Source organism: Protopterus annectens, chromosome 3.part1 (assembly GCF_019279795.1).
Source record: "Protopterus annectens isolate FY-2018-M chromosome 3.part1, PAN1.0, whole genome shotgun sequence".
In the NCBI taxonomy this organism is placed as follows: Eukaryota; Metazoa; Chordata; order Ceratodontiformes; family Protopteridae; genus Protopterus; species Protopterus annectens.
In genome coordinates this window covers 234,533,263-234,560,750 of record NC_056732.1, presented here as the reverse complement: position 1 = coordinate 234,560,750, position 27,488 = coordinate 234,533,263, and the positions used below count along the sequence as shown (strand labels likewise).

Below are 27,488 nucleotides of genomic sequence, written 5' to 3'. Positions count from 1 at the left end.
CACACACACACACACACACACACACACACACACACACACACACACACACGTGTACACATGCATATTTAATGCCCAGAACAGCCAGTGCCTGCACACTAATAGCTAACACAAAACACACTAAGGACATTTCTAACATTTGGTGGAAGTCTCCCCACTCTTATACTCCTGTAATACTAATAACCAGCTTTCACATCACGCTTACCTTCAGCAAATGCTGTTCAGGACAGAAAATCACACAATCACCTGTCTTGCACCATCCTTTTCACACAACCCCTGCCAAACATAGCTGACACACATGGGTTGCATGAAAGGTATGCTATAAAACAGGGGATTATGTGGTTCTCTGTCCTAAACAGTATTGCCCCAAAGTAATGACAGAGAATTACACAATCACCTGTTTTGCACCATGCCTTTCACACAAACCCTAACAAACAAACCCAATGCACACTTCTTAATACTCACTGCAGTTGCTGTTTTATGCTCCTTTGACTTTTCCATTGGCAGAGCATTTATCTTGTAGATTGTTATATATCTTGTTTTATTATTCTTGTTTTTTTACATTGCAATCCATGGGGACACGGCTGTAGCTTCTTCAGATACATAAACTCAACAATCAACACAGCATTAAAAACTAATAAAACAGGATATATAATAATCCACAAGGTAAATGCTCTGCCACTGGAAAAGTAAAAGGAGCATAAAAACAGCAACAGGCAGCAGAGACAACCACGGGTTTCAAAAGATGTCAGTATCCACTATTTATAGAACAAAAGATATATTTATTGTGCACATCGGTTAGTGCTTTCACAATTCGCTTCTTCAGACCAAAACGCACAAAGAGTCACATAGCCTACCTATAAAGTATGAAATACTCAATCACTACATTCAATTAATTAAACACTCACTCCTTAAAGCTACAGTATTAAAAACAGTATCTTAATACATCAAATTGCATAACATGAAAAACCACAGCTGTATAAAAAATAAATGAAAACCAAATAATAATGCATTTCATATAAATATGCTTCTACCAAACATTAGTCAAATGTAAAATCCTAAAAATACCAAAAGGTATAAACTAAAACACATTACGTTAGGAGTTCATAGCAAATAAACAAAGAAAAATGCAAATGCATTCTTATCCAATTACCATTCTTCTTGACTTCAGAATGGGTCTCAGAGAAGACCTCTCATTAAGGCCTCTGCCTTTATCTGCTCTCAGCCTCAAAATCCAGCATGTTTCTTTTCTCTCAGTTCCATTTCTAATGTTCCCCTCACATGCAGTAGGTAGTGTAACGTCAATGACCATGAATCTAAAATAATGTTCATCTCCACTAGCCATAACATGCTTTGCCAATGCATTAGTGTTTAATTTCACCCTAATGGCATACAAATGTTCCCTTATCCTGTTTTTAAAAAAATCTGTTTGTTTTGCCAGCATAAAATGATCTGCATGAATTGCAGATAGCTAAGTACATCACATGCAATGTACCACAATTGGAAGAAACAAGGAACCTAAACTCTTTCCCAGTATCCGGATGAGAAACTATGCCACTGGAGTCTATGCAATCACAATAATTGCATTGTCCACAGGGGAACATACTCCTCACTTGCTCACCACATGAAGAATTCCTTTCTTTAGGATGACACAGCATCCTCTTCAGGTTGGGTTTATTCTTAATATGGAGACAAAACAAAAGTGGTTCCACACGGCAGAAAGTCAATATAAAAGAGTTTTAATCCAAACAGTAAGCGCTTTCGTGAATTACATTAGCTTCTTCAGACTGTTAAAATCACAATACTACAGACTCACTTAAAACTACTCATCTGACCAATCATAGTACAGATACACTTAATTGATAATATTAACTTCTAAAATACTGAATATAATTATATAGTAAACTACAGATTTACAAAAATCAGTCATACACTCAATAACTCACCTACTAGTGCATAACATAATAAACCACATAATAAAAATCACTAACATTATTTAAGGTATAGAAATGAGTTGTACACAGTAAAATGTCAGTACACTAAATGTACAGTGGTGCTGACACACAAGCGCTCAAAAACTCACTAAGAAAATTCAATAATGATGACCCATGTAGGCTTACTAAATAAAAATAAATATAGATGTTATGAATAAAATTGGTGAAAAACAGATAGAAATAAAAACGATAGACAGGCAGTGTCAATGTTTAAGGGCTCTCGCCTTCAAAAATGGTTTGAGAGAGACCCTATTATTGAGGCCTGGAGGTTTATCAGCATGAAAGCATATAATCCACTTCTGCTCATTAGATTCAATTCTGTTATTCAAATCACCCCCTCTTATGGTTTTCATGCATAGTCTCAAGAACAAGGAACTTAAATTTATGATCCGTACCCATGTTAGCTACATGAAGGGCTAGAGTATTGGTTTCTTTGGCATTCCTAATGTCTTTCACGTGTTCTAAAATTTTTTCTTTCAATGCCCTATTTGTTTTGCCTATGTAGAATGCAAAACATGTATTACAATAGCAAAAATATACATTTCTGGTCTGGCAGTCGGCTGCACATCTTCTCACATATACGTCCCCATTCTATCAGACAATACACGTGATGATGTATGTTGCGATTTGTAACATAATTGCCTCTTAACGGACTTGTTATTCCTGAACACAAATTGAGGCTGTAGAGCTATGACACCTTCAAGCTCTTTAATAGTAGAAAGAATGTCCCAATTACTCTTAATAACCTCACAAACCATATGTATATCACTAGCGTAGGTTAAGGGCATCCGAATCTTGTTATCATGGGTACAACTTAGGGTTTCTATAGAATCAGTAATGACATTCATATCAGTGGTGCCGTTATTCTTAAAACTGGTGAGCAGGTAGGGTCTGCACCTCCCTGCCTTCTCACTCCGTGCTTGGGCTATTTGTGTCTCTATAATTTTAACATTATAACCTCTCTCAATAAACTCTTGATTAAGAGTCCACAAAGTCATCGTTAATTGAGCATCATCATTGTATAGTCTCATCAAGTGAAAAATTTGACCTCCAAGTACATTTAACTTAGTATGCTTCGGATGCATACTAGTATTATGTAATATGTATGTATATGCCCTCTAATGATGTTCCTGAATGTATAGTGAGGATGCATACTCCTTCTATGGAGTAACGTGTTCCTGTGGCACTCCTTACTAAAAACACCTGTGTTGATGAGACCATCATCCAATCTCTCAACATAGATGTCAAGATACTGCACCTCACTTATGGAATATGTCATGGTAAATTTTAAAAACTCAGTCATACTATTCATTTCAGAAATAAATAATTGCAAACTCTCTACATCACCTGCCCACAAAAAGAAGATGTTGTCCACAAAACAATGATAAAAAAGGAATATACTGTTTAAACTCATCCTTGACAAAAAGCTTCTCTTCCTCCCATTGTGCTAAAAACATGTTGGCCTAGCTATTGGCACAAGAAGTGCCCATAGCCACACCATCACGTTAGAGGTATAGTACCTGATCAAACACAAAAACATTGTTCTCAAGAACAACTTCCAAAAACAATAACACCAAATCTGTCTTATTGTGGTCATAACCACTGTGTTTGACCAAATGTTTCTTCACAGCACTTACATCCACTCCATTCGGGATGACAGTGAACAAGGACTGTACGTCCAAAGTCACAAAAATTTATATCAGGGTCCACCAGCTGTGAATTAGTACTAAACCTATACAGATCTATTAAAAACTGTTTAGTGTCCCTTAGCGCACAGGGATTCAACTCCAAAATTGGAAGTAATAGTTTCTCTATATGAATAGAAAATGGTTTGGTGCACCAGACCCTATCTGAAACTATCGGCCTCATGGGAGAATTTTCCCAATCCTTGTGGATCTTAGGGAGGCCTTCTATAGCTGGTAACATGGGATATTCGACATGTAAATAGTTATAAAGTTCCATATTAATGACAAAACTTTTCACTAACTCCTCAAACATATTACAAATCCTGTGCTGAAGGATAGTTACATCATCATGATTAATAGCCCTATAGTATTTCTCATCACTTAACATAAGTTTCATGGAATTCAGATACCATTCAGTGTCCATGATCACTACAGGGCCACCCTTATCAGCAGGTCTGATAACTATAGAAGTATCATCCTGAAGCCTTCTCAAGATATTCTGTTGTCTATAATTTAAATTATTCCTGTTCCTAACATGTTTGTTTCTAGAACCAGCTTCATCGAAGATTTTGTGCACATCATCCTCCACCAGTTTGTAGAATGCTTCAAGCAAAGGATGGTTAGTGGTCATATATAAACTGGGTTTCTTAAAATAATTTACATATTGATTACTACAACCCCCAAATTCAAGTCTCAACATGACATTTCTACTAAACATCTTAAGATCCAATAAAACATCTGTTAAATTATTACATTTGGTTGGTATAAAGCTAAGTCCTTTATTCAAAACTGAAATTTCATCACTGTCCAAATTTCGTCTTGAGATATTCCATACTAGACACGCCCGACCTGACTCCACATTTTCTTGAGTGTCTGGTTGGGTTATCTCTCTGGTGAGCCCTTCTGTTTCTGCCTGCCCCGACTGACAGAATGAGGCCCTCTCATTCCCCTCTCCACTGAAATGGGTAAAGGGAATTGGTGAAAACCCAAAGCTAGGGCACTGTTAGTACCCATGGATGTGCTAGGTGTTTCAGCATGTACCGCCTTAGGTCTGGTATCAACATGTAGGGCTGCCCCACTGCCAGAAATGGAATCGTTCAACACCACCGGCTTATCTTGTAAATTACATTGCATCAAAGTCTCTGTGTTAACTGCCAAGGCAGCATCCAAAGATGTTAATTGTACTACATTAGCCTCCGGTGCACTGTCAATCACCCCCACGGATCCCACAGTACTGTTACTCTTAGTGGGATGCCGAGATGGTGCACCATCAGCTCCATGCACATTGCGTATAGTAGACTCTTGCGTACTCGGCCATGTGAAGACATCCTAACTGAAAATCCCTGGTGTCTCTATCAATTTTATTCCTTTTTTGCTGTAAAAGTCTCCTTTCAAACACAGTAACACCATCTAACACACTATCCAACAGCCGGTCTACAACTAGACGCAGAAAAGAATTATAGAGTATTTGTTGTTGTTCCAGAATGGAGGGTCACAAAGACTCCTCTTCTGGTTTAAAGAACTCAGTCAGAAGTGATAAATACTTCATGCGTACCTCCAGGTTAAGCTGTTGCCATTTGGCAAGTAATTCTGGATACTGCGCACCATAGGTAGGCATTTTTAAGACACAAAGTCCTCTCGGAACGATCTTCCTGGCCAAACAGACTTCAAAGTGCCATCTCTGGGTAATGAGTTTCTTTAATTTAATCAAATCACCTTCAAGTTTCTCTATTTTGTTTTTTTTTAACTCTCCAATTCTTCTGCATTCACAGAAGCCACCATCTCTCCGGTGCTGATCTCATAAAGTAGGAGGGGATTCCCACTTCTCGTCACACAGGTTTGAAACCTGTCCAATAGGCTTTCGCCACTCAGAACAGACCCGACAGGTCTGTAATCCAATTGTATATTCACCACAGACCCTTCAGCCGTGTCCCCATGGATTGCAATGTAAAAAAACAATTTATTTATTTAACATTTGTTGATCGGAAAAGTCTGACTAGGTTCCACAGAGCCTGTTTTCAGCGGAGGCCCGGGAAGAAATTCTCTAGATGCATGTCTTTGGAATGTGGGAGAAAACCCACGCGAACACTGGGAGAAAATGTAAACTCCACACAGAAAGCACCCCAGCTGAAAATTGAACCGAAGAACCTCTTGCTGCGAGGCGACAATGTTAACCACTGCACCACTGTGCCGCCCAACAAGACTAATAAAACAAGATATATAACAATCTACAAGATAAATGCTCTGCCAATGGAAAAGTCAAAGGAGCATAAAACAGCAACAGGCAGCAGAGACAACCATGGGTTTCAAAAGATGCAAATATCCACTAATTATAGAATAAAAGATATTTTTATTGTGCACATCGGTTAGTGCTTTCACAATTCGCTTCTTCAGACCATAAACACGCAAAGAATAACACAGCCTACCTATAAACTATGAAATACCCAATCACTACATTCAATTAATTAAACACTCACTCCTTAAAGTCACAGTATTAAAAACAGTATCTTAATATATCAAATTGCATAACATGAAAAACCTCAGCTATATAAAAAATAAATGAAAAACAGATAATTTCTTGTATGTTCCAAAACCTAAGATCCCTTTGATCTTTGGCACCCATAAAATATGCAAAGACATTAACAATATCCATTATAACCTAGTATTGCTGCTGGGGGTTTAAAGATTGAACCCCAGCTGTTTTGATTGACACTTAACTGAAACCTTTTTCTGACAACTTTTGCAGTATCCTGAAGGATTCTTGGGATTTTCTGGGCAAACTCCAGACAAACAGCGCTGGTTGAGATAATAGGATGTAGACTTCATTACCTACATAAAATATATTCTTGAAAAGCCTATTATAAAAGTAGTTGTAAATGAAAAGGAATCATGTCAATCAGTTGATAACACTTAAGATATAAACCAAAAAAATGCCAAAACAACTTTAGAAGAACCTCAGCAGTGTCTTTTTTTTTGTAAGGGGACAATCCCTTTTATGTAAGGGACAACCCCCTCCCATATATACAGTATACACACACACACACACACACACACACACACACACACACACACACACACACACACACACACAAACACACACACACACACACACCTACTCTGAGATTACACCACGATGGAGAAAAGAGAAAAATGTACTGCCACTAAAGATGGGTTTGTCATCTTTTATTCAGTCTACCAGCAGTTGCTAGGACTGTTGTCAAAAAACTGACATGTTCCCAATGTAAATATAAACAACTATAAATACGTTTACTTCCCCCTATACAGCAAGCTCAGCCTTTAATTTCAACACACTACTTACGGAGACTGTTCCATTGAGGCCTGGGTAGACAGTTGCATTACACCTCAACTGCCATCTCAATTCCTTTTATTGAAGATAAATATCAGAGGGACAACTTTATAAATGGAGATGAACTTAAACTTGTGGGAAGGAAAAATTTCTAGTATGTTTGGCCAAAGCATTCTTGACATCACCCCTTTGGATGTCATACTGATATTGATACATTCTGTTACTAAACAGCCTTTTGGTTTTGCCAATATAAAAACACTGGTATTCTTGGCATTTGGCAACATACACAATCCCCCTACTATGGCAAAAATATCTATGTGTAAGCTTGATGACCCCAATGACTGACAATAAAAGGTAACTCATCAGCTCAGTGTTGTACTGTTGATGGACATCAATCATTTTATCAGATGGAAGCTTGTTAAATGCTGTAAATCATTGAATTTCTGTTTTCATTCCATATAGCTGTAAAGGGAGAACATCTTCTGTTAGCAAGGTGTAGAGTCTTCAGAGCAAGAATGGCTGTTCTATTTAACAAAGTATTGTTAGCGCTTTTGTTCATCCACAATACACAGTGATCTTCATCAGACAACAATACCCAAGATTCCATGAAATATAAAAGGCAATCAATTAAACAATTAAAAATCAATTAATTTAAAGAAATATTTTCTTAAAACTATTTTAAATCAGAATATGTATATAAAAATACCTACATATAAACAGGTGCTAATAAAACTAGCTTCATTTTCTCAACTTTCAAATGTAAGACAGAAACCAAACAAAAACATTTGAGTCCAATTTTTACCGTAAATGTGAATAAATAGTTTATACTTAAAATGTATATATATATATATATATATATATATATATAATAATAATTTTACAATACATTAAGAAAAAGTGGGCTTACGATACAAAAGTACTCTGTGAGGTGAATGGGGCATACCAAAAGGTGAAAGCAATGTTAAATGATTTGTTTTTAGAGAATAGCATTAGCATAGGCACATATCATTATTTAACCATGCCAGCACCAGTTACACCTGTTATTTTCAGTTCACCTAACATTCATAAAGATCTTAGTAATCCTCCTTTTTGGCCAATTGTTGATGGGCCTAAATCCATCACATATGCCTGTGCTAAGTTAGTCGATAGCAAATTAAAACCTTTGCTTAATAATGAGCCCCAAATTTGTTATGACTCCTGGAACTTCTTAGATAATATAAACAAACTGGAGTTTAATGAGGAGTACAATTTCCTGACAGTAGACATTAAAGACATTTACACTGTTATACCCCCAGGACTTAGGCTTAGAATGGGTGCGTGAATTTTAACTATTAAAAGGGGCTGATAATAGGGAGATTGACCTAGTTGAGACCCTCCTTGATGCAGTACTATCTAATAATTACATGCTGTTTAATAATCAATTTTTGCTGCAAAAAACAGGTGTGGCCATGGGTTCTCCTCGTGGGGGAAGCTTCGCAAATTAAGTCCTGGCTTATTGGGAAAGGGAGCTTCTGTTCCATAATACCATCTTTAAGGAGAATGCAGTTTGGTACACCTGCTAGCAGGATGACATGTCTTTTATATGGAAAGGTAAATTTGATATAGCGGACAACTTTGTCAGTTCGATCACAGGGTTAACCAACTTCCTGCAGCTTACCTTCCAATTTGAAACAGAATCCATCAACTTTCTTGATGTCCAATTATACAAAGATAGAATGAATAGGAGGTATAGGGCAACAATCTATAGGAAGCCCACCTATTCTATTGCTTTTCTACATTTTCGTAGTCGTCATCCATTCCACCAGAAGAGAGCAGCAATTAAAGGGCAACTAGTCAGAGCAGCCAAAATGGTTTCATCAGACATTGATTTCCATCTAGAATGTGACAACTTGAAAAATATGTTCATCAAAAGAGGGTATCCTATACAGCTATTTGAACAATTATTGGACATAGTAGAAAAAGGTACAATGGTTATTTTAAGCCCATACTTTGGAAAGGACATATAGAGGCGGAATGTGAGTTTACCTTACAACATAGTCCCTCAAATAATTCAGATATAAATCATGGTTTCAACATGAGCTTTCTCATTACCTTTTTCCATGGATGCATTTGAAATTAGGAATATATTGGTCAAGAATTAGGCCCTTATAGCTGAAGACAACAACATATTTAAAAACTTAAGCGCTAGGCCACGTATCACATGTAGAAGGGGCCCTAACCTTAAAAACCTTTTAGAAAGTAATAACAACACCGAAAGTGAACTGGGGTATGAAAAAATGTGGAAGGTGTCAACAGTGTAAACATGTAAAGGTTGGGAATTGTTTCAGTATTCACAATAAGACATACCTAGTCAAAGGGAGATGTAATTGTGAAACACCAGGAGTGGTTTATCTTGCTTTATGCCAGCAATGTAAAGGTTTTTACCTAGGAAAAATTGAGTGGGCATTTAAAGAAAGGATTTATGAACATCAGTACCATATAGGTAAAAAAAAAACAGCACTAATGCTCTGGCAAAACATATAGTGGAAAACTACACAATTTTGTATTCACAATAATCAAACAAGTCAGTAGTAACATTAGAGCAGGACCTTAAGAATTAAGACTGGAAGAATGCAAGTTATTATGGCAACTTAAAACGAATGCCTATGCCCCACCAGGACTGAATGAATATTGTTCTATCAAATGCTTTCTTAAGCTAAAATCATTATATAGGTAATAGGGAGCAGAATACTTTGGTATCATAACCCCACATTTTCTTAATGCATTGTAAAATTAGTATATATATATATATATATATATATATATATATATATATATATATATATACATTTTTAAGTATAAACTATGTATTCACATTTATGGTAAAAATTGGACTCACAAATGTTTTTGTTTGGTTTCTCTCTTACATTTGAAAGTTGAGAAAATGAAGCTAGTTTTATTAGCACCTGTTCATATGTAGGTATTTTTATATAAATATTCTGATGTTTCTTTAAATTAATTGATTTTTAATTGTTTAATTGATTGCCTTTTATATTTCATGGAATCTTGGGTAATGTCTGATGAAGTTCATTGTGTATTGCGGATGAACAAAAGCGCTAACAATAAATAGTTTGGGAGTTTTGGAACAGGCGGTCTGGCAGTTTTTGTTTTAGTAGTTGGTTGAGTTTTTCTGGTTTCTATTTAACAAAGTACAGTGAGTGCAACCATCTGCAGAAAATGCTTTTCATTTTGGTTTGTATCATATCTGGGATAACTGATTTCTCCAAACATTGCATCAAGCTAAAAAAAATTGTTTAATTAATCTGTACACATTTTTGACATTTGAAACACTTTAGAATTTCTTAAAAATGAGGAAGTTATGTATAAAAACGATTATTTATTTATTGGCTTCACTAATGAGATACTGATCATCTAACTCATTGGGCCATACACTTTTGTACATCAAAAATGCATTAAAAATAAAGAACTTTTTCTCATGGAGTGAACAAGGAAGAAGGACTGGGCAGCATGTGATACTACTGCTATGGTATAAAACAACAGAGAAAATAATTTATTTAATCAGAAAATGCTTATTTTTCACTTATAACCACTTACCTGATATGTCACAACTCACGGGTGACAATTATTTAAATATGGACTTAGAAAAGATTCTGCAAACCACAAGGAGTCACATCAGCTAAATATAGTCAAGTATACTGGATATTTTGAATTATTATTATTATTTGAAATAATGTTGCTGTGTTGAGAAAATAAATAGAATTACAGTATAAAAGTATTCATATGACAGGGATACTATTTATAAATAAGCTAATAAAAGATGCCCTAAGTCTGGCTTCAGTGGGTTTTCATACAGATTTTAATAGGTTCATAGGTTCATAGGACAATACTAGGCTATTGGCCCAGAGACCATTTTAAGCCTAGACAAGAATTTTGCCCATGTTCCCACAAAGTCAGCACCTGTTTCCCTTGTCCAGCAGGAACACAGGTGGGATCCCAGAGGTGTATTTTGGGTTTCCCTTCCAGTCATCCAGGTTCCTCTTAAAGAGGACTAGAGTGGTACTGTGCCTGACATGGAGATGGTGTCTATTCCACAGATGGTGGAGTCTTTGGTACACAAATTTATCCCGCCAACAAGTTCTATTAATGTCACAGACCAAGTTGAAGCCTTGCATGTGGTTTGCATGAGTGGAGTTTGACTTACAGATTTGCAGTAACTCCATCAAGGCTTGGTCTGAGATGGCACTGTATGCCAGACATAGGTCACCTCTGAGCAGTCTGTATGAGACTGAGTACAGGAACAGGGCTTTTAGCCTTTCTGTATACGGTAGATGTCCGAGACCCTGAATTTTCCTGGTTAGGAACCTCTGTGGTCTCTCCAGCTGCTGCATGTGCTTGGCAAGATACATGCTGAAGGGGCCATTGTATTCGATAATGAGTCTGATAAGGGAAGGGTACAGAGATGTTATGCCTCCTTGTTCCTGGCTGAAATACCCTTACTCATAAGGTGGGCCATGTAGAAAGCCTTCCATACAATGGAGGCAACATGGTGGTCAACAGCCAGTTTGCTATCAATCTGGGTGCCCAAGTCCATAACAACTGACTGCATGCTTAGTACATTGCTATTAATGTGATAATTAGTGGGGAAGCCATTTTCCCCAAAGGAGATAATGATGCATTTCTTGGCATTCAGTTTGAGGCCATGCTTCTGACACCAGTAATTAGTTTGGGTAAGGCCCTCTTCGAGGATGTTCACATCACTAGGGGAATTTGCAAACTTAGTCAGTCTCAGACCACTGGTTGTGGCTTGCACCTGACAAAAGAATTTTCCAAACAGCAGAGGTCCTAAGATCGATCCTTGGGGTATGCCACTCATTATGGGTCGGCTACTAGAGGTGGCTTCCCCTATTTTGACTGAGTGGGTACTATCAGTGAGCCAGTTAGCTACCCATCTGGTAACATATGGGTTGATGCCTAGCTGGGAGAGTTTATTTATTATGCCTGAGTGGGGAATAGTGTTGAAGACTTTGGCTAGGTCAATGTAGGCAGTGTGCAGCATTTTCCCCTCATCCGCGGCTTTGGTGACTGTTTCGAAGAAGTCGACCAAGATTAACAGGCACCATCTCCCTTTGATAAAACCAAACTGAGTGGGGTCAAGTGTTTGGAGGTTGCCAATGTCCTTGTTTATAAGGTCCATTATAATGTGTTCCATGGCCTTGTAGATCAGGCTAGTTAGGCTGATGGGCCTATAATTGCCTGGGATGGTGGACACTCCACCTTTGTGCAGAGGAATGACAGTGGCTGTCCTCCATTTTACTGGGATGAAGCTGGTGCTCAGGCTTTGGTTGAATAGGGTGCCTAATGGTGCTGAGAGCAGATGCCTAAGTTCATGTAGGACTCAGCCAGAGATGTTGTTGGGTCCCATGGAGGCTGTATTTTTTGCCTTTGTGAGGGTAATAAAGACCTGCTTCTTGGTGAGGAGGGGAGGGAGGCAGGTTCTGGGGATGTCCTGGTTTATTGATGGTGGGGCAGGGAGGGGGTGAAGTTTTCACTGACCCTGTCTGCCAGAAGGTTGGCTATATCTATGTTGTTTGTGTATGTGGTGTTCTTGACCACCAGTTCAGAGCAGATTTGGGTATTACCTTTGAGAGTGCGGACATATTTGAAGAAGGTCTTGTGATTGTCCTTAGTGGATGTGGCCAATTTGAACTTGAAGTTAGCCTTAGAGGATTTCACCGGTGACCTTATTTGCTTGTTCAGACAAAGGAAAGATTGCTGCCAACTTGGCACCTGCTTCTTCTTGGTCATAGATAGCAATTTTTTCCTTTTACCATAGAGTTTGTTTATTGTTGTTGTCCACCAGACAGATTTAATCTTCCTTGAGGAAAATGATTAGGTCCTGTCAGGTATTGCTGAGTCCATGCAGCTATGCAGGTGCTCATATAGTTTTTTGGTGTAGGTTTAGACGTTAGTGCTAGTTCCAACTGAAGGGATGGTGGCTGTGAAGCTGTTTATACCTGCTCTCAGGAGGTTGTAGTCAGCTTTGGAAAAGTTTTTTTTTTTGTCCCTGGCAAGGAGGAGGGGGTTAGGGGAGATGGTGACTTCGAAAGTGATTGCTTTATGGTCGGATCTTTCCAGGGAAGATGACACTGTAGGGGTTCTACACTGGCTACTCATGTTGGTTAGTACCACGTCCAGGATATTTTCACCTCTCATGGGGGTGTTGACCAGCTGATCCAGTTACTTGGCATTGACAAAGTTGAGGAATCTCTGGGCGTTAATGTTTGGGCTAGAATAGGTCTTCCACTGTATGGTTGGGTAGTTAAAGTTGCCCAGGATTAGAGTAGAGGGGTTTAATCTTGATGGATTCAAGTAAGTCCAGATAGGTGAAGTTGGCATCCTGAGTTATGGTTGGTGGTCTGTAGCTAGCTATGATTTGAATAGTTGTATTTTTAACAGTTAACTGCACCTGGAGTGTCTCCTGTGTGTCATACCATTTGACCAGCCTGGAGGTGTTTATGTCTTTGGTATATATATTGAAACTCCACTTCCTTTGGCTATGTAGCCATCTATTTAGGGTCTGAAAGTATGGTAGGACGAGTAACCTGGTAAGGCTGGGGTGCTCTCCACAGCTTTGAACCAGGTTTCAGTGACTGCATAAATGTCAGCATCTTCCAGAGTGAGGAATGCTTGCAATGAGTGCAGTTTCATGTTACAACTCCTAGCGTTTAGCAGCATGACCTTTAAATTTTATTTAGAAGAATTTTTCACCTTGGTAATTTTGTCCTCATAACTTTGCCTAAAAAAGGCACTATGGGGGGGGGTGACAAGAGCCTTTTCCAGAAGCCTGAAGCCCAGTGGGGACAGATGAAGGTCATTTCTGGCAAAGCATTGTGGTCTGTCACTCATGTCCTCCCAGGCTCTCAGGTTCCAGATCCGCTTGGAATGACACCAGAAACTAAGCCAACTGTTAAAGTCAATCATTTTCTGTTTGCATAGAGGCATCATTCTAGGTGAAGGTAGGATGCTATTTAAGGCTAGGGACATACCTGCCTGGGACACATATTCAGTGAGCTCAATCATGTCTCCCTTCATATAGTCCAGAGAGGTACATCTCAGGTCATTCACACTAACATGGACTATGACACAGTGATAACAGTACCTATTGTTGAGAGACTTGAGTGTGTGTGTGTGTGTGTGTGTGTGTGTGTGTGTGTGTGTGTGTGTGTGTGTGTGTGTGTGTGTTATTGCAGATTCTAGCACCTGACAAGCAACTTACCATGACCTTCTCCTTGTCTAGCTTGGTGAGGGGCATATCTGTGTGTCTCATGATAGATTCACCTATGACTAGTATGTTGAGTTTGTGGCTGGGCCTTAGAGGCTGTGAGACACAGGCATGTATACTATCTTCAATGCTGTGGGTTGTAATGTGCATGTGTGTTTTTGCCTCAGAATTCTCTTTTGTTTATAGGTTCATAGGTAGGTACTAGGCTATTGGCCCTAGGGCCTATATAAGCCTAGCCAAAAAGGTACCCTGGCTTTCATCACCCAAGAAAATTATTTTCCTGTACCCCTGTTGAGCAGAACCACAGAAGTGATCCTCGGTGTGAATTTCCTATCTCCCATCCAATAATCAAGATTTTTCTTGAAGAGTGCGTTTGAGGAGCTTTGTTTGATATCGATAAATAGTTTGTTCCAGAGTATGGGAAGTCTCTGGGACAGGAATCTATCCCTCCAGCATATTCTGTTTATTGTGATGACAAGGTTTAGGTCCCTAAAGCGTGTAGCTCAGAGGGATTGGGATTTCTTTAAGTGGAGCATGTCCAACAGCTGTGGGTTTGACATAGCTTTGTATGTTGGGTAGAGATCACCTCTGAGTAGGCGATATGCAATGGAGTAAAGCTGGAGTTTTTTGAGACAGTCTGTGTAGGGCATCTGTTTGAGGCCAGTAATCCTCTTTGTGAGGTATTTCTGCGGCCTTTCTAGTTGTTGTAGATGTCTTGTGAGGTACATACCAAAAGGGGCATTGTACTCTATAATGGGTCTAATGAGTGATGAGTAGAGGGGAACAATGACCTCTTTTTTTCTGGTTGAGAAACCTTTTGTGATGAGGTGTGCTACGTAGAAAGATTTCCTGACTACTGTGGCAATATGATTATCAAAGGATAAGGTCTCTTATCACACTTTCAGTGTTAAGTAGACTTCTGCCTATGTGGTAGTTCATGGGTAGAGAGTTTTTACCAAAAGGGATGACAATGCACTTTTTGGCATTGAGCTTGAGGCCATGGCTTTGACACTAAGCATCTGCCTAAGTGAGCCCCTTTTGTAGGATGTCCACATCATTAGGAGTTTTGATTATGGCTCCTAGTTTGCAGTCATCTGAGAATTTCATTAGCCAAAGACCTTCTGTGTTAGCCTGTAGTTCTGAGAAGTAGATACCAAACAGGAGAGGACCCAGGACTGAACCCTGTGGTACTCCACTTGTCACTGGTCTGAAGCTGAATTTGGAGTCTGCTACTTTCACAGTGTGGGTTCTGTCAGTGAGCCAGTTGGCAACCCATCTTGTTATTTATTATTTATTTATTTATTTCCAGTTTGATGACCGGGGATGTCCACTGGGCTCAGGAAGCCCATTTTCAGTTGGAGCCCGGAGAGAAAAGCTCCATGTTACAAAGTTTAGATACAGATACAATATAGAAAAGAAGAAAAATTTACAATTATGTTTCATGCTAGAGAGCAGGTGTAATTTCTTAGGTACACGTTACCTTTAGATACAGACACAATATTATTAATGAACAATTTACAGTTACATTTCATGTTAGAAAGCAGGTGTAAATTCTTAGGCACATGGTACAAATTTGATATTTACAACATGTACATGTGTGTGGTAGCCTATAGATCATATCTAGAGAGGCTAGTAATCACAGGTGGAGAGAGAAGTATAGAACTAGGTGGGGAGAATGCAGTTGTATTTTCTGTTAAAGTAAAGGTAGGAATGTAACTGAGATTTAAAGTTTTCAAAGTTTGCACAGGTGCTTAGAGAGGAAGGAAGATAATTCCATTTTTCTGCTAAGGAAAAGCATAGTAGGAGTTGACCAGCAGGGCGAATGGGTTTTCGGACACAGATTAGGTTTTGGTGAGTAGATCTGAGAGGTATAGGGGAGAAGGATGTTGCATGGAGCAGGGCACTTAGAGGGCTGAAAGATTAGTTTGTGGGCTGTGGTAATCTGAAGATAGTCTAGATGGTTGGAGAGTTCAAGCCAGTGTAACAAATTAAGGGCAATACAGTGATGGGAGGAGTATTTGACTTTGGTGACAAATTTAGAAATCTTATTATAACAGACTTCCAATTTTGAAGTGAGTGTGGCAGATAAGTTAGTTAATAGAGGAGTGCCATACATTAGTGAGGGGAGTAGATAGGTAGTGGCAAGCGTTTGTCTGGTGGAAGGAGAGAGAAATTGGATGTTCCTGTACAGCATACCAACTTTTATATGAGTTTTCTTAATGTTTTGCTGGATGTGAGTGCTGAATTTCAGGTGTTCATCAATAGTGACCCCAAGTAGTTTGGCAAAGGGAACAACCTCTATAGTGGATTTGTTTTGGCTAATGATTTGGAATGAGTTTTTATCAAGAGGGGAAGCTTTTGAGGGAGAGAATAATAGTGTTTTGGATTTATTGGCATTTAGTGAGAGGTGATTCTGAACCATCCAATTTTCAGTGATGGAGAAAGCAGCTTGGGTCAGTGTTTGAAACTCTGGGAGGTTGGTGGCACTACAGATTAATGTGGAATTGTCTGCATATTGTACAATTTTGTTACTGGGTATGGCTTTGTGGAAATTGTTAATAAAGATGTTAAACAGCATTGGACCGAGCATGGATCCCTGGGGAACTCCAGTGGGAAGGAAGGTCGAGGTTCCTGTCCCCCATTTTACAGCTTGAGATCTATTGGAGAGGTAGCTAGAGAACCAGGATAAGGTATTCGGGGAGAGATTAAGGTCGGAGAGATGGTTTAGGAGATGGGTGTGGGAGATGGTATTGAAATCTTGTGACATAGGGATTTATACCTAGTTTAGTGAGTTTATCTATAATTCCAGAGTGGGGTATGGTGTTGAAAGCCTTGGCAAGATCTAGATAGGCTGTGTGAACCACCTTACCCTCATCTACAGCTTTGTTGACCACTTCAAAGATGTCTATCAGGTTTAGAAGACATGATCTGTCTTTTACAAGCCCAAACTGAGTGGGGTCCAGAGTTTGGAGATTACCAATGTCATTGTTTATAAGTTTCACTATAATACATTCCATAGCCTTGCAGATCAGGCTCATCAGGCTAATGGGGCTGTAGTTTGTAGGGTCCGTGGTAGCTCCCCCTTTGTGGAGTGGGATAACCATTGCTGTGCACCATTCAGTGGGCACAAAGCCTGAGGGAGGCTATTATTGAACATGGTACTTAGGTGGGGTGCCAGTTTGTTCTGTAGTTTGTGTAGAACACAGCCTGGAATGTTGACAGGTCCCATGTATGCTGTGTTCTTGGCTTTGGAGAGTGTGGTTTTACCTGTGCAGCCATGATTACAGGAACTTTTCATTCTTCCTGTATAGAGATGGGCCCTTTAGGGGGTGAGAGCGGGGTAAAGTTAGCACTGAACCTATCTGCCAGGATGTTGGCAATATCAGTTGCTTCTATATATTTAGTGCCATTGTGCTGTAACTCAGAGCAGATCTGAGTGTTGCCATTGAGATTTTTGACATAGCTATAGAATGCTTTGTGGTTGTCTTTAGAATCAGTGGTGATTTTGTTTTCATAACTAGCTTTGGGAGGATTTTATGAGGGATCTCAGCTTTTTACTGAGGCTGACCAGAGAGTTCCTCCAATCATGGGATTTTACTCTTTTTTGTAACAGTTTCTTTCTTCTGTTGTAGAGTTTGTTTATGGCAGGGGACCACCAGATTGGCTTTCATTTTTGGAGGATAGCATCTTTGTTCTGTTTGGGATTGTATGATCCATGCACTTGTGTAAGTGTGATTGGGATTGTATGATCCATGCACTTGTGTAAGTGCTTATAAAATGCATTTGTGTAGGATTCAGCAGTCATACCTCTATTGTCCGTCTGCATGGGTGTCGTGATGTTTGCCACTTCTGTCTTAAGAAGCATGAAGTTGGCTTTGGAGAAATGTTTTATGGTGTTTTCCGTAATGGGGTGTGGGGGGCGAGATGTGGGTGTCTAGAGTGATTAGCTTGTCATCGGATCTGATCAACGAAGAATTGATCTCTGGTGTGGAACACTGGTTACCCATGTTGGTAATGACCAGGTCTAGGATATTGCTGTTCCTGGTGGGGGTGTGGATAAGTTGATCCAAGGTGTTGCAATTTATGAATTCCAAAAAACGTTGAGCAAAAGAGTTGGTACATGAGTAGTTTTCCCAGTTAATGGTGGGGTAGCTGAAATCGCCCATTATTAGGGTGTTAGGTTGTACCCTGGAGGGGGATCTGTAGCAAGCTACAATTTGGATTGCGGTCTTGCCCAGAGTTAGTTGCACTTGGATAATCTCGGATGCATTTTGCTGAGCAACTAGCCTGGAGGTGTGGATATCCTTAATGAATATGGACATGCCTCCGCCTTTAATGTTTCAGTCCAGGTTTGGTGGCCAAAAGGTGTGGTATGAATTATAGCCTGGTAATGCAGGGGTGCTCTCTGGAGCCTTGAACCAGGTCTCTGTCACTGCACAGATGTCGATGTTCTCCATTTTAAGGAGTGCCTCGAGTGAGTACATTTTGAGGTTTAGACTTCTAGCATTGAGTAGCATTACTCTCAGATTTTGCTTGTTTGTACCTGTTACGGTGGTGAGTTTGTCATTTGAACCTTGCCTAAAAAGGACACTACAGGGGTCGCAAGAGCCTTAGCCAGTATCCAGAATCCCAAGGGCGACAGGGGGAGGCCATCTCTGGCAAAGCATTGTGGTATGTCAATCATATCATCCCAGGCAGACAGATACTGGACCCCCTTAGAATGACACCAGTAGCTTAGCCAATTGTTGAAGTCAATAATTTTGTCCTTGTACTGCGGTATCATTCTGGGTGATGGCAGGATTCTACTCAGGGCTAGGGTCATACCCGACTGGGCTACAAGATCGGACAGCTCCTTCATATCTCTTTTCATGTAGCCCAGGGAGGTATGTCTTTAGTCATCACACCAATACAGACAATGACAGAGTCATATTTGTACTTGTTGTGGAGTGACCTGAGTGCGTGCATTATGTGGTGGATCCTGGCACCCAACAGGCAGCTAACAGTAACTTTCTCCTTGTTTAGCCTGGTGAGTGGAACATCAGTGTGCCTGACTATATAGTCATCTATGACTATAGTGTTGGGTACATTGTTATGCCTTATGTGCTCTGGTTGAGTGGCACACTGAGTTTGTGGGCTATGTGTCATTTGGGTTGTGTTGGGGGGGTGGAGGTCACTTGCATTTCTGATTTGGGGGTCCCTGTTGCTTGGGCAGATTTTTATTGAGAACATCCGTGAATGTAGGTGTGTGTTTTGTGTTTCTATGAGTGTGTTTTCGTGGTGTAGGTTTTGAGGGTCTATGTGATGAGTGTGGTGCAAGCGTTTACCCTTTTTGTTTGGAATGGCTGCATATGTGGGAGTGTGTTGTACAGATGTGGGTGGTGTTAGAGATGTGGTGTTTGTAGTGTTTGTGCAGACAACCTTCTCAGTGCCAGATGTACTGGCGTACAGTTGAGAGAGCAGGGATTCTAGGTTCTTAATGTAATTGCATCTCTTATATATTGTATTCCTAGGTAGTAATGGTACAGGATTGTCCATGTACATGAGGCAGTTGCTACACTATCTCAGGATGACCATATCAACCAGACTAGCAGGAGAAATCACAGGAAGTTTTCCATACATGGTTGTCAGAATCTGTGGAAGAGAGTTCAGGGAAAGTAGAGTGGGTACTATCTGAGGAGAGTACTTATAGGTGTGAGTAGCGCTGGATAAAATCAACACAGTAGCTGCAAGGGAGGGCCTTGTTTACACAGGAGTGCTGGAAGGGAAAAATACAGCTAGGATATCTTGGAAAAGGTTAAAACAGTGCTGCGGCAGTGTGCAACACACATATAAGCACAAACCCGTGCAAACGCAGGGTGTAAATACCACAAAAATAAAAGTAAAATAGAAACACTAAAACTGACCAATGTATCCTTGTCCCTGAGCTCTTAGCTAAACACCATATGCCAGAACAGTTCCAACCAGTTCTCTTACTCCCACTAAGTGCAGTTAGGCCCCAACCAACACAAGATGGTGTAGCAGGAAACACAGGAATCACAAAAATAGATTTGGATACAGCAAAACAGGTAGCCAGACTATGCTAAAGATATTTTACTCTGTTACGTCAATTTAACACAAGAGAACAAATACACACTTAAATATAACAGCAGAACAGTTCACACTCAGTTAATTAAACAGGTTAACAGTAAAACAGTGAAAAGATACAGTGCAGATGTAATGCAAGTTAATAAAACAGCACAGTTAAATACAATTGTAGTATAAGTCAGAATAAATTGAAAAATGGCACTTAGTTTTGTAGATTCCCTCAGCAGCTTTGAAATCAGCACATGGTAGATGCAGAACAATTTAATCAGGCTGCTGAGAAGCAGCAACAAATGCAGCAGAATAAACGCAATTGAACACCTAACCTAAGTACAAGCAGCAAAATAAAATAGGAAGAGGCACAATTTTTTTTAAGTAGAAAGAAGGGAAGCAGAAGATAATTCAAGGTTAAGAAGCTAAAAGGGTGGGGCTTCACAACTGATCCAATTGTACTCACTAAAATGAGCTGATGCAATGGGTGGGCCTTCACAACTGATCCAATTATACTCGGTAGAATGAGCTGATGCAATCGGACTTGGAGGAGTGTCCAATATCAAATTTATAGTAGAGGCTGGCAACTCAAAAGCCACCAAGCTTTAAGACCAGAACAACAATTGGGCAGCAGTGTGTGGAGACAAGATCAGAAAAGAGGTAAGGATGCAATTCACTAAGCCTAAAATACAGTTGCACAGTTTAAACAGATACACAGCAAATACTGTTTTAGTTAATCAGAAGTGAAAACAGTTGAAAATAATCACTTATCTTTTGCAGGCATACATAATCTGAGCCATCTTGAGCAAATTATTTAAAAAATGTGCTCATATTTAAATTGCCACATACATCCTTGACAGGATTTCCTAGCTTAACAGCTGACTGCCCGTGACTCTTATAAGGCGAGTTACACTCTTCAGTATTTAGTGCTGTGGCATGTCACTTTTTAGGAGTCTTGGTGTGGTGACTATGCCATTTAGGGTCACGGGGCAATATGTCCTGCCATGTATGGTCATGGGGCAATATGTCCTTACAGGATCTTAGGAAGTCAGCTGAGCACTTTTTAATGCATCATTAAAACAAATCTACTTGAAGAGCCTGGCAGAAGTGAATTAATTGATGTTTCTGTTGTAGAATTGTAGCTATAAATTCAATGCATTTGAATGCGTATTCTGTTGCATATAAGTTGGCACTGCATATTGCAGAAGTTTGTTTCCTTTAGTAACTGTTTTCCATTTTTCCATTTTCTTTAACAGATGTACCTGGATTTGCTGATGTTGTATTTTTAGTAGACAACTCTAACAGTATGAAAGTTAAAATGTTACTGCAGGTGAAATCATTCATTTATAAAGTCATTAACCGCTTGAATGTGGGAAAGGACAAATACAGAATAGGATTATCACAGTTCAATGATTCTCCACAGATTCTTTTTAAGTTAAAAGACAATTCTGAAAAGAGTCAAGTGTTAAATAGGCTGAAAGCAAAGCTCATCCCTGCTACTGGGTCACTGAACATTGGAAGAGCTCTCCAGAATATTCTGAGGGATCATTTCACTAGTGCTGCTGGAAGTCGATTGCATGATGGTTATCCACAGGTGTTGGTTGTCGTTTCATCTGGTAAGTCAGATGATGATGTGACACAAGCTGCTCTAACTGTCAAGCAATCAGGAATTAAAATAATGTCAATTGGACTTCAGAATTCAGTTGAGGAGGAACTGAAAGATATTGGAACATCACAACTTGTTTTCCAAGTGCCTTCTACTGATCTCCAAAACGTTGTTGAAAACGTTACAGGTGTCATTCGGAGGTTATCCTCAGACGTATCCTGGCCACAACAAACTACCCCAGAAGGTAATATTTGTACTTTCTACTACTATATAATAATATGTTATGCTTATTTATGCATTTATTTATCTTTCCTGACATTTCATTTTCATAAATAATAATATAGTACAGAAGAAGAATGTGCCTCACCAGATTCAGTCTTAAATGTGCCTTATTAACATGAAGATAATGTAGGAGTAAGACTGATTGAGGAGTTTATGTGAAATATTGCTGCTTCCTCACATGATGATCATCTTTGAGCTTGTTTTATTAAGTATAACCTCAAATCATTTATTTGGTGCTATAGATGAAGAGCTCACACTGGTAACCTAGTTTCAAAGAGATCCGGAATAAGAGAGGGGAGAGGGGAATCTCCTGACTGATCTCATAAAACTCAGTTACGGGCAAAATTGCTCATCTATTTAATATATTTTATTTTCAGTAAAGAAGGATTGATTTCTAAACAAGTTATAAGTTGTGATTATTTTGAAGTCTCAGATGAGTGCTTGTCTACAGTTCAAGTTCTTTTTTCTGGATTTTAGGGAGAATTAGCCTATATATATATATATATATATATATATATATATATATATATATATATATATATATATATATATATATGTATATATAGTACTGTTCATAATAGCGAATGGTCAGAAGCGTAACTGATTTTTGTGCTTGGGAATAAGAACAAATTCTCTGTTCCCATGTGTTTTTCTTCCGAGCTGCTTTTAGTGTGAGATTGCATTGTAATGGAGCAGGAATTTGTTCTTACCCTTCTGTGGTGTGATCTCAGAGTTAGTATATATAATTAGCAGGGGACATGAAGAGCGCAGGGGGGCTTGCCCGTTGCAAAATAATTAGTTTCTTTTTCATGACTCACAGAGACTCACAGTGCTTACTCTGACAATTGCTCTTCAGATTCCATAATTTTTGGATATCAGTAGAAGATCCCATACCATTACTGAAGTACTTATGGGACAAGCAAAAACTATTAATGGATTATGTCCATTATGAACCTGCAACATATAGAGATTGTGAGGTATAAATTATACCAGTTAAGGCTTTATGACTGACAGCTCACCTCTCCCACTACTTAATATTTTCTGATCAATGTCTCACTTATTTCTCAGGTGAAAGGAAAAGGAAACAGGAAAAAAAAAAACAAGAAAGAATTATATGATATAAGTATGGAGTGCTGTTGCATAATATGTGAATAGTGGTAATGAAATCCAGAGTGAGGGGAAGAACCACAACTGCAATTCATGCACAGGCCATAGAAATAAAAAAAATGCTAATCCTTCAGTTAATAGTAGGACTTAGAGAAATGAAATCAAATCAAAGAAAACACAATAACACTAAAATCATTTTTATTGTGCTGTCTCTGTTACAAAGGAATGCAAGTCATGTGAAATCAAAAAAGTTTATTAAAATGCTAAGACAGCTTCAGATGTTAAATCATTTAATAGGAAACTAATCCAAAGTGATACTAGACTTATATACTAAGCATTATAATCAGGCATACAGTATTTTAAATGATATATCAGTACTGCTGGTCATTTCAGTGCATGTATGGTCATCAGAGCAATAGTGCTACTTTCATACATGCAATTCTAAAGAATGACCCGTGATGATGGCTCTTTATGAGGACAGTAGAGGCATACCCAACCACACATTTCTCTTGACCACTTTTCTGCTTGAAGGATCCAAATCCAAAGAGGTAGCAGGACCAAATTCTCCTTCATAATTTGCAACTCCGGCACATCTGCCATCATTATAATCGATTTATATTCAGTCTTCATATAAATATGCATCAGTGCAGGACACACAAAAAAGGTTTTCCTCTTCTTTAAAGTAAATAATTTACAGTGGCTGTATCTCCTTTGTACCTACAAACATTGCCACAGAAAAGTCATTGTCAAACACGTTTCATATGCTTCATTCAAATGCAAAAGTGTTTTCAGGCCCCCTATAGATATATATATATATATATATATATATATATATATATATATATATATATATATATATATATATATATATATATATATATATATATATATATATATATATATATATGGGTCCCCCTCACATGGTCGACATTTCAGAATGTCGAAGACCATATGGCTGACACCATATGAAAGCAGTTCAAAATGTCGACCATGCAGAACCAGCATCTCCGTACAGTGCAGAATGTAAAGTTTGCATCTTCTGCACTGTAGTGCAATCTCGGAGTTGGTATATTTAAGTTCCGGGGGTGTGGGGGGGGCGGAGCCCCCCAGGTGGATGCAGGGGGGGGTGTAGCTCCCCTGCTAACAGTGTGAAGGTAAGTTTTTGTTATTTTTTTTGTTTTTATTCCATAGTTGACATTTTGAATGCCGGTTATATGGTCTCGGCCAAATGGTAAATGTCGACCATGTGAAGTAGATCCCTATATATATATATATATATATATATATATATATATATATATAGTTCCACTTCTAACCATCGAAATTTTAAAACATCGAAATTCTGATCATTGAGACCATAGCATTGAATTTTGAAACATCGAAGGTTACAAATGTAACCAAAAAAAAGAAAAATTAATTTTAACAATTGTATGCAGAGGGGCTTCGCCACCGTGAACCCCCCCACATCCCCCCTACTTCAATATTCCAACTCCGAGACCGCACTACAGTGGAGTAAAGGGAAATCTCCCATTTAGAGCTATATGCAGAAGCGCTAAATGGGAGCTTTTCCGTACCCTATCTGTAGTGCCATCACACAGATGGTACATAGACGCACAGTATGCAGGGCACCTTGGTGCTCTGCAAAAACATAAACATTCTCCCACCTAGACTTACCTTTTTCTTCCCCTTCAAACCTTCAATGTTTTCAAACTCAATGTTCTGGTCTCGATGTTCTGAACTTTGATATTTTAAATGTTTGATGGTTTGAAGGGGAACCATATCTATATATATATATATATATATATATATATATATATATATATATATATATATATATATATATATTTTTTTTTTTTTTTTGTTTTTCCCCCCTTTTCTTTAAATCATAATTATTTTTCATGGGAAATATTATTTACAAACTGTAGCAGTGGTAAAGGGATTTTAATTTGCTCCTGCCTCTGCTAATTGGTTGATGTTTCAGTTTGAGCAACAGTATTTTTTCCATCATTAAAATAATTGTAGCGTTGTCGACTCACAGCAAGACGTTGTCCGTTCGATTCTCAGCTAAAGCGTCTTCTGTGTGAAGACATGCTTGAAGGGGTGTACCTTCTTTTAAGGTTGTGCATCAGGGCTGGTAACTCGGCACGTAAAAATCTTCTACCAATCATTAGTGGACCGGTGTTCCGCTGTGGCGACCCCTAACTGGGAAAAAGCTGAAAGACACATTAAAATAAATCTGTGGTGCATTTTGCTAGATACATAGGTGATTTCATTTTCACTTGCAGAATTAAATGAACTTAATTTGATAAATGTAATGCATTTTTGAGCAGTAATGATATGGGCATTTCCTTTACTTTCCAAGAACAAATAGCATGTATGCTTTTCCTGATGTAAGGTTACATGGTCCTCCTAATGATACAGTTTGCCTTCTCCAGCAGAAACATCTTCAAATAGTTTCCTTCCCTATGAAAGTCAGCACCCCTCTGTTGTTACAGTTTTACCATATAACAGAATTTTATGTATTAAGAGAAATACCACTTTGAATGTGGAATATTAAGCTGCAAGACAAAATGTGTCTGATAAAATTCATGATAAGGGTGTTTGACTATCCTCCTTTTGAATAACAGTGAACAGTGAATGCCAAAGGCCTTAGCTTCCAATGGAGAGAAAAGAAATGTATGCTTCAAAAAGTCTGTGGTGTGAAATTTACTGGATTTTTACAAACTGATAGCTGGGCTATCTTTAGTATGCCCTACTCTGTAAGATCCAGCAGGCAGCAAATTATAGATCTGAACACTGGCTTACAGTCATCTCCTTTGCCCTAATTACATCACATGGATTCAGGTATCACATGTTCAGAACTGATTCAAACCAATGTTCATCATATATACTGTGCAGCCTCATGTTTCAAGAGCCTTTGGTATCCTGAAAATATGGTGAGTCTATTGCTATAGTTATATCAGGCATTGTTCTCTTTTGCCTTCAAGTCAATTTAGAAGCTTTTTACTGCATTGACTGTATTCACTTTTAGTGACTTCTTGCTTTCTTCTAATTCTGCCTCATGATGCTTAACCCTAGCATGTTTTTCTAGTAAAATATGTACTGTCTTGACCTTTCTGTAGTCACCTCTGAAGAAATGGACGTCTGTAAGCTGTGTGTAATTCTACAGACTACTGAAGATTGATGAAACTGATATTCTGCTCATATAAGATTGATGAAACTGATATCCTGCTCATATCATAACAGTGATATAATTCAAATATTAACATTTCAGTTGGGTCTGCTCTCTGCCCACTCCTCTTTTCTTGATACACTGGAAAATATTGGGGTGCAACCCAACACCCTAATAATGGGTGATTTCAACTACCCCACCATTAAATGGGAAATCTACTTATGTACCAACTCTTTTGCTCAACGTTTTCTGGAATTCATCAATTCCAACGCCTTGGATCAACTTATCCACACCCCCACCAGGGGCAGCAATATCCTAGACCTGGTCATCACCAACATTGGTGATTGGTGTTCAACACCAGAGGTCAATTCTTCGTTGGTCAGATCAGACCACAAGCTAATCATCCTAGACATCCACATCCCGCTCCCACCCCCCCATTAGGAAAACAACCGTAAATATTTCCTCCAAAGCCAACTTCACACTTCTTGAGACAGAAGTGGCAAACTTCATGACATCCACGCAGATGGACAATAGAGGTACAACTGCTGAATCCTACACAAATGCACTTTATAAGCACTTACACAAGTGCATGGATCGTGCTATCCCTAACAGAACCAAGATGCTATCCTCCAAAACAAGGAAGCCAATCTGGTGGTCTTCTGCCACAAACAAACTCTACAACAGAGGAAAGAAACTGTTGCAAAAAAGAGTGAAATCCCATGATTGGAGGAACTCCCTTGTCAGCCTCAGTAAGAAACTGAGATCTCTCATAAAATCCTCCAAAGCTAGTTATGAAAACAAAATCCCCACTGATTCTAAAGACAACCAAAAAAGCATTCTATAGCTATGTCAAGAATCTCAATGGCAACACTCAGATCTGCTCTGAGGTACAGCACAATGACACCAAATATACAAAACAAACTGATATTGCCAACATCCTGGCAGATAAGTTCAGTGCTAACTGTACCCCCCTCTCACCCCCTA

General features: G+C 38.8%; 1 protein-coding gene across 1 annotated transcript in view; it reads left to right on the top strand.

The window, feature by feature from the left end:
* LOC122798074 (collagen alpha-6(VI) chain-like) overlaps positions 1-27,488 on the top strand; it is a 1,097,601-nt gene that overhangs the window by 158,299 nt on the left and 911,814 nt on the right. The window contains exon 3 of the mRNA XM_044066731.1: positions 21,594-22,187. Within this exon, the coding sequence (XP_043922666.1) occupies positions 21,594-22,187 (594 nt within the window). The remainder of the gene's footprint in view (positions 1-21,593; positions 22,188-27,488) is intronic.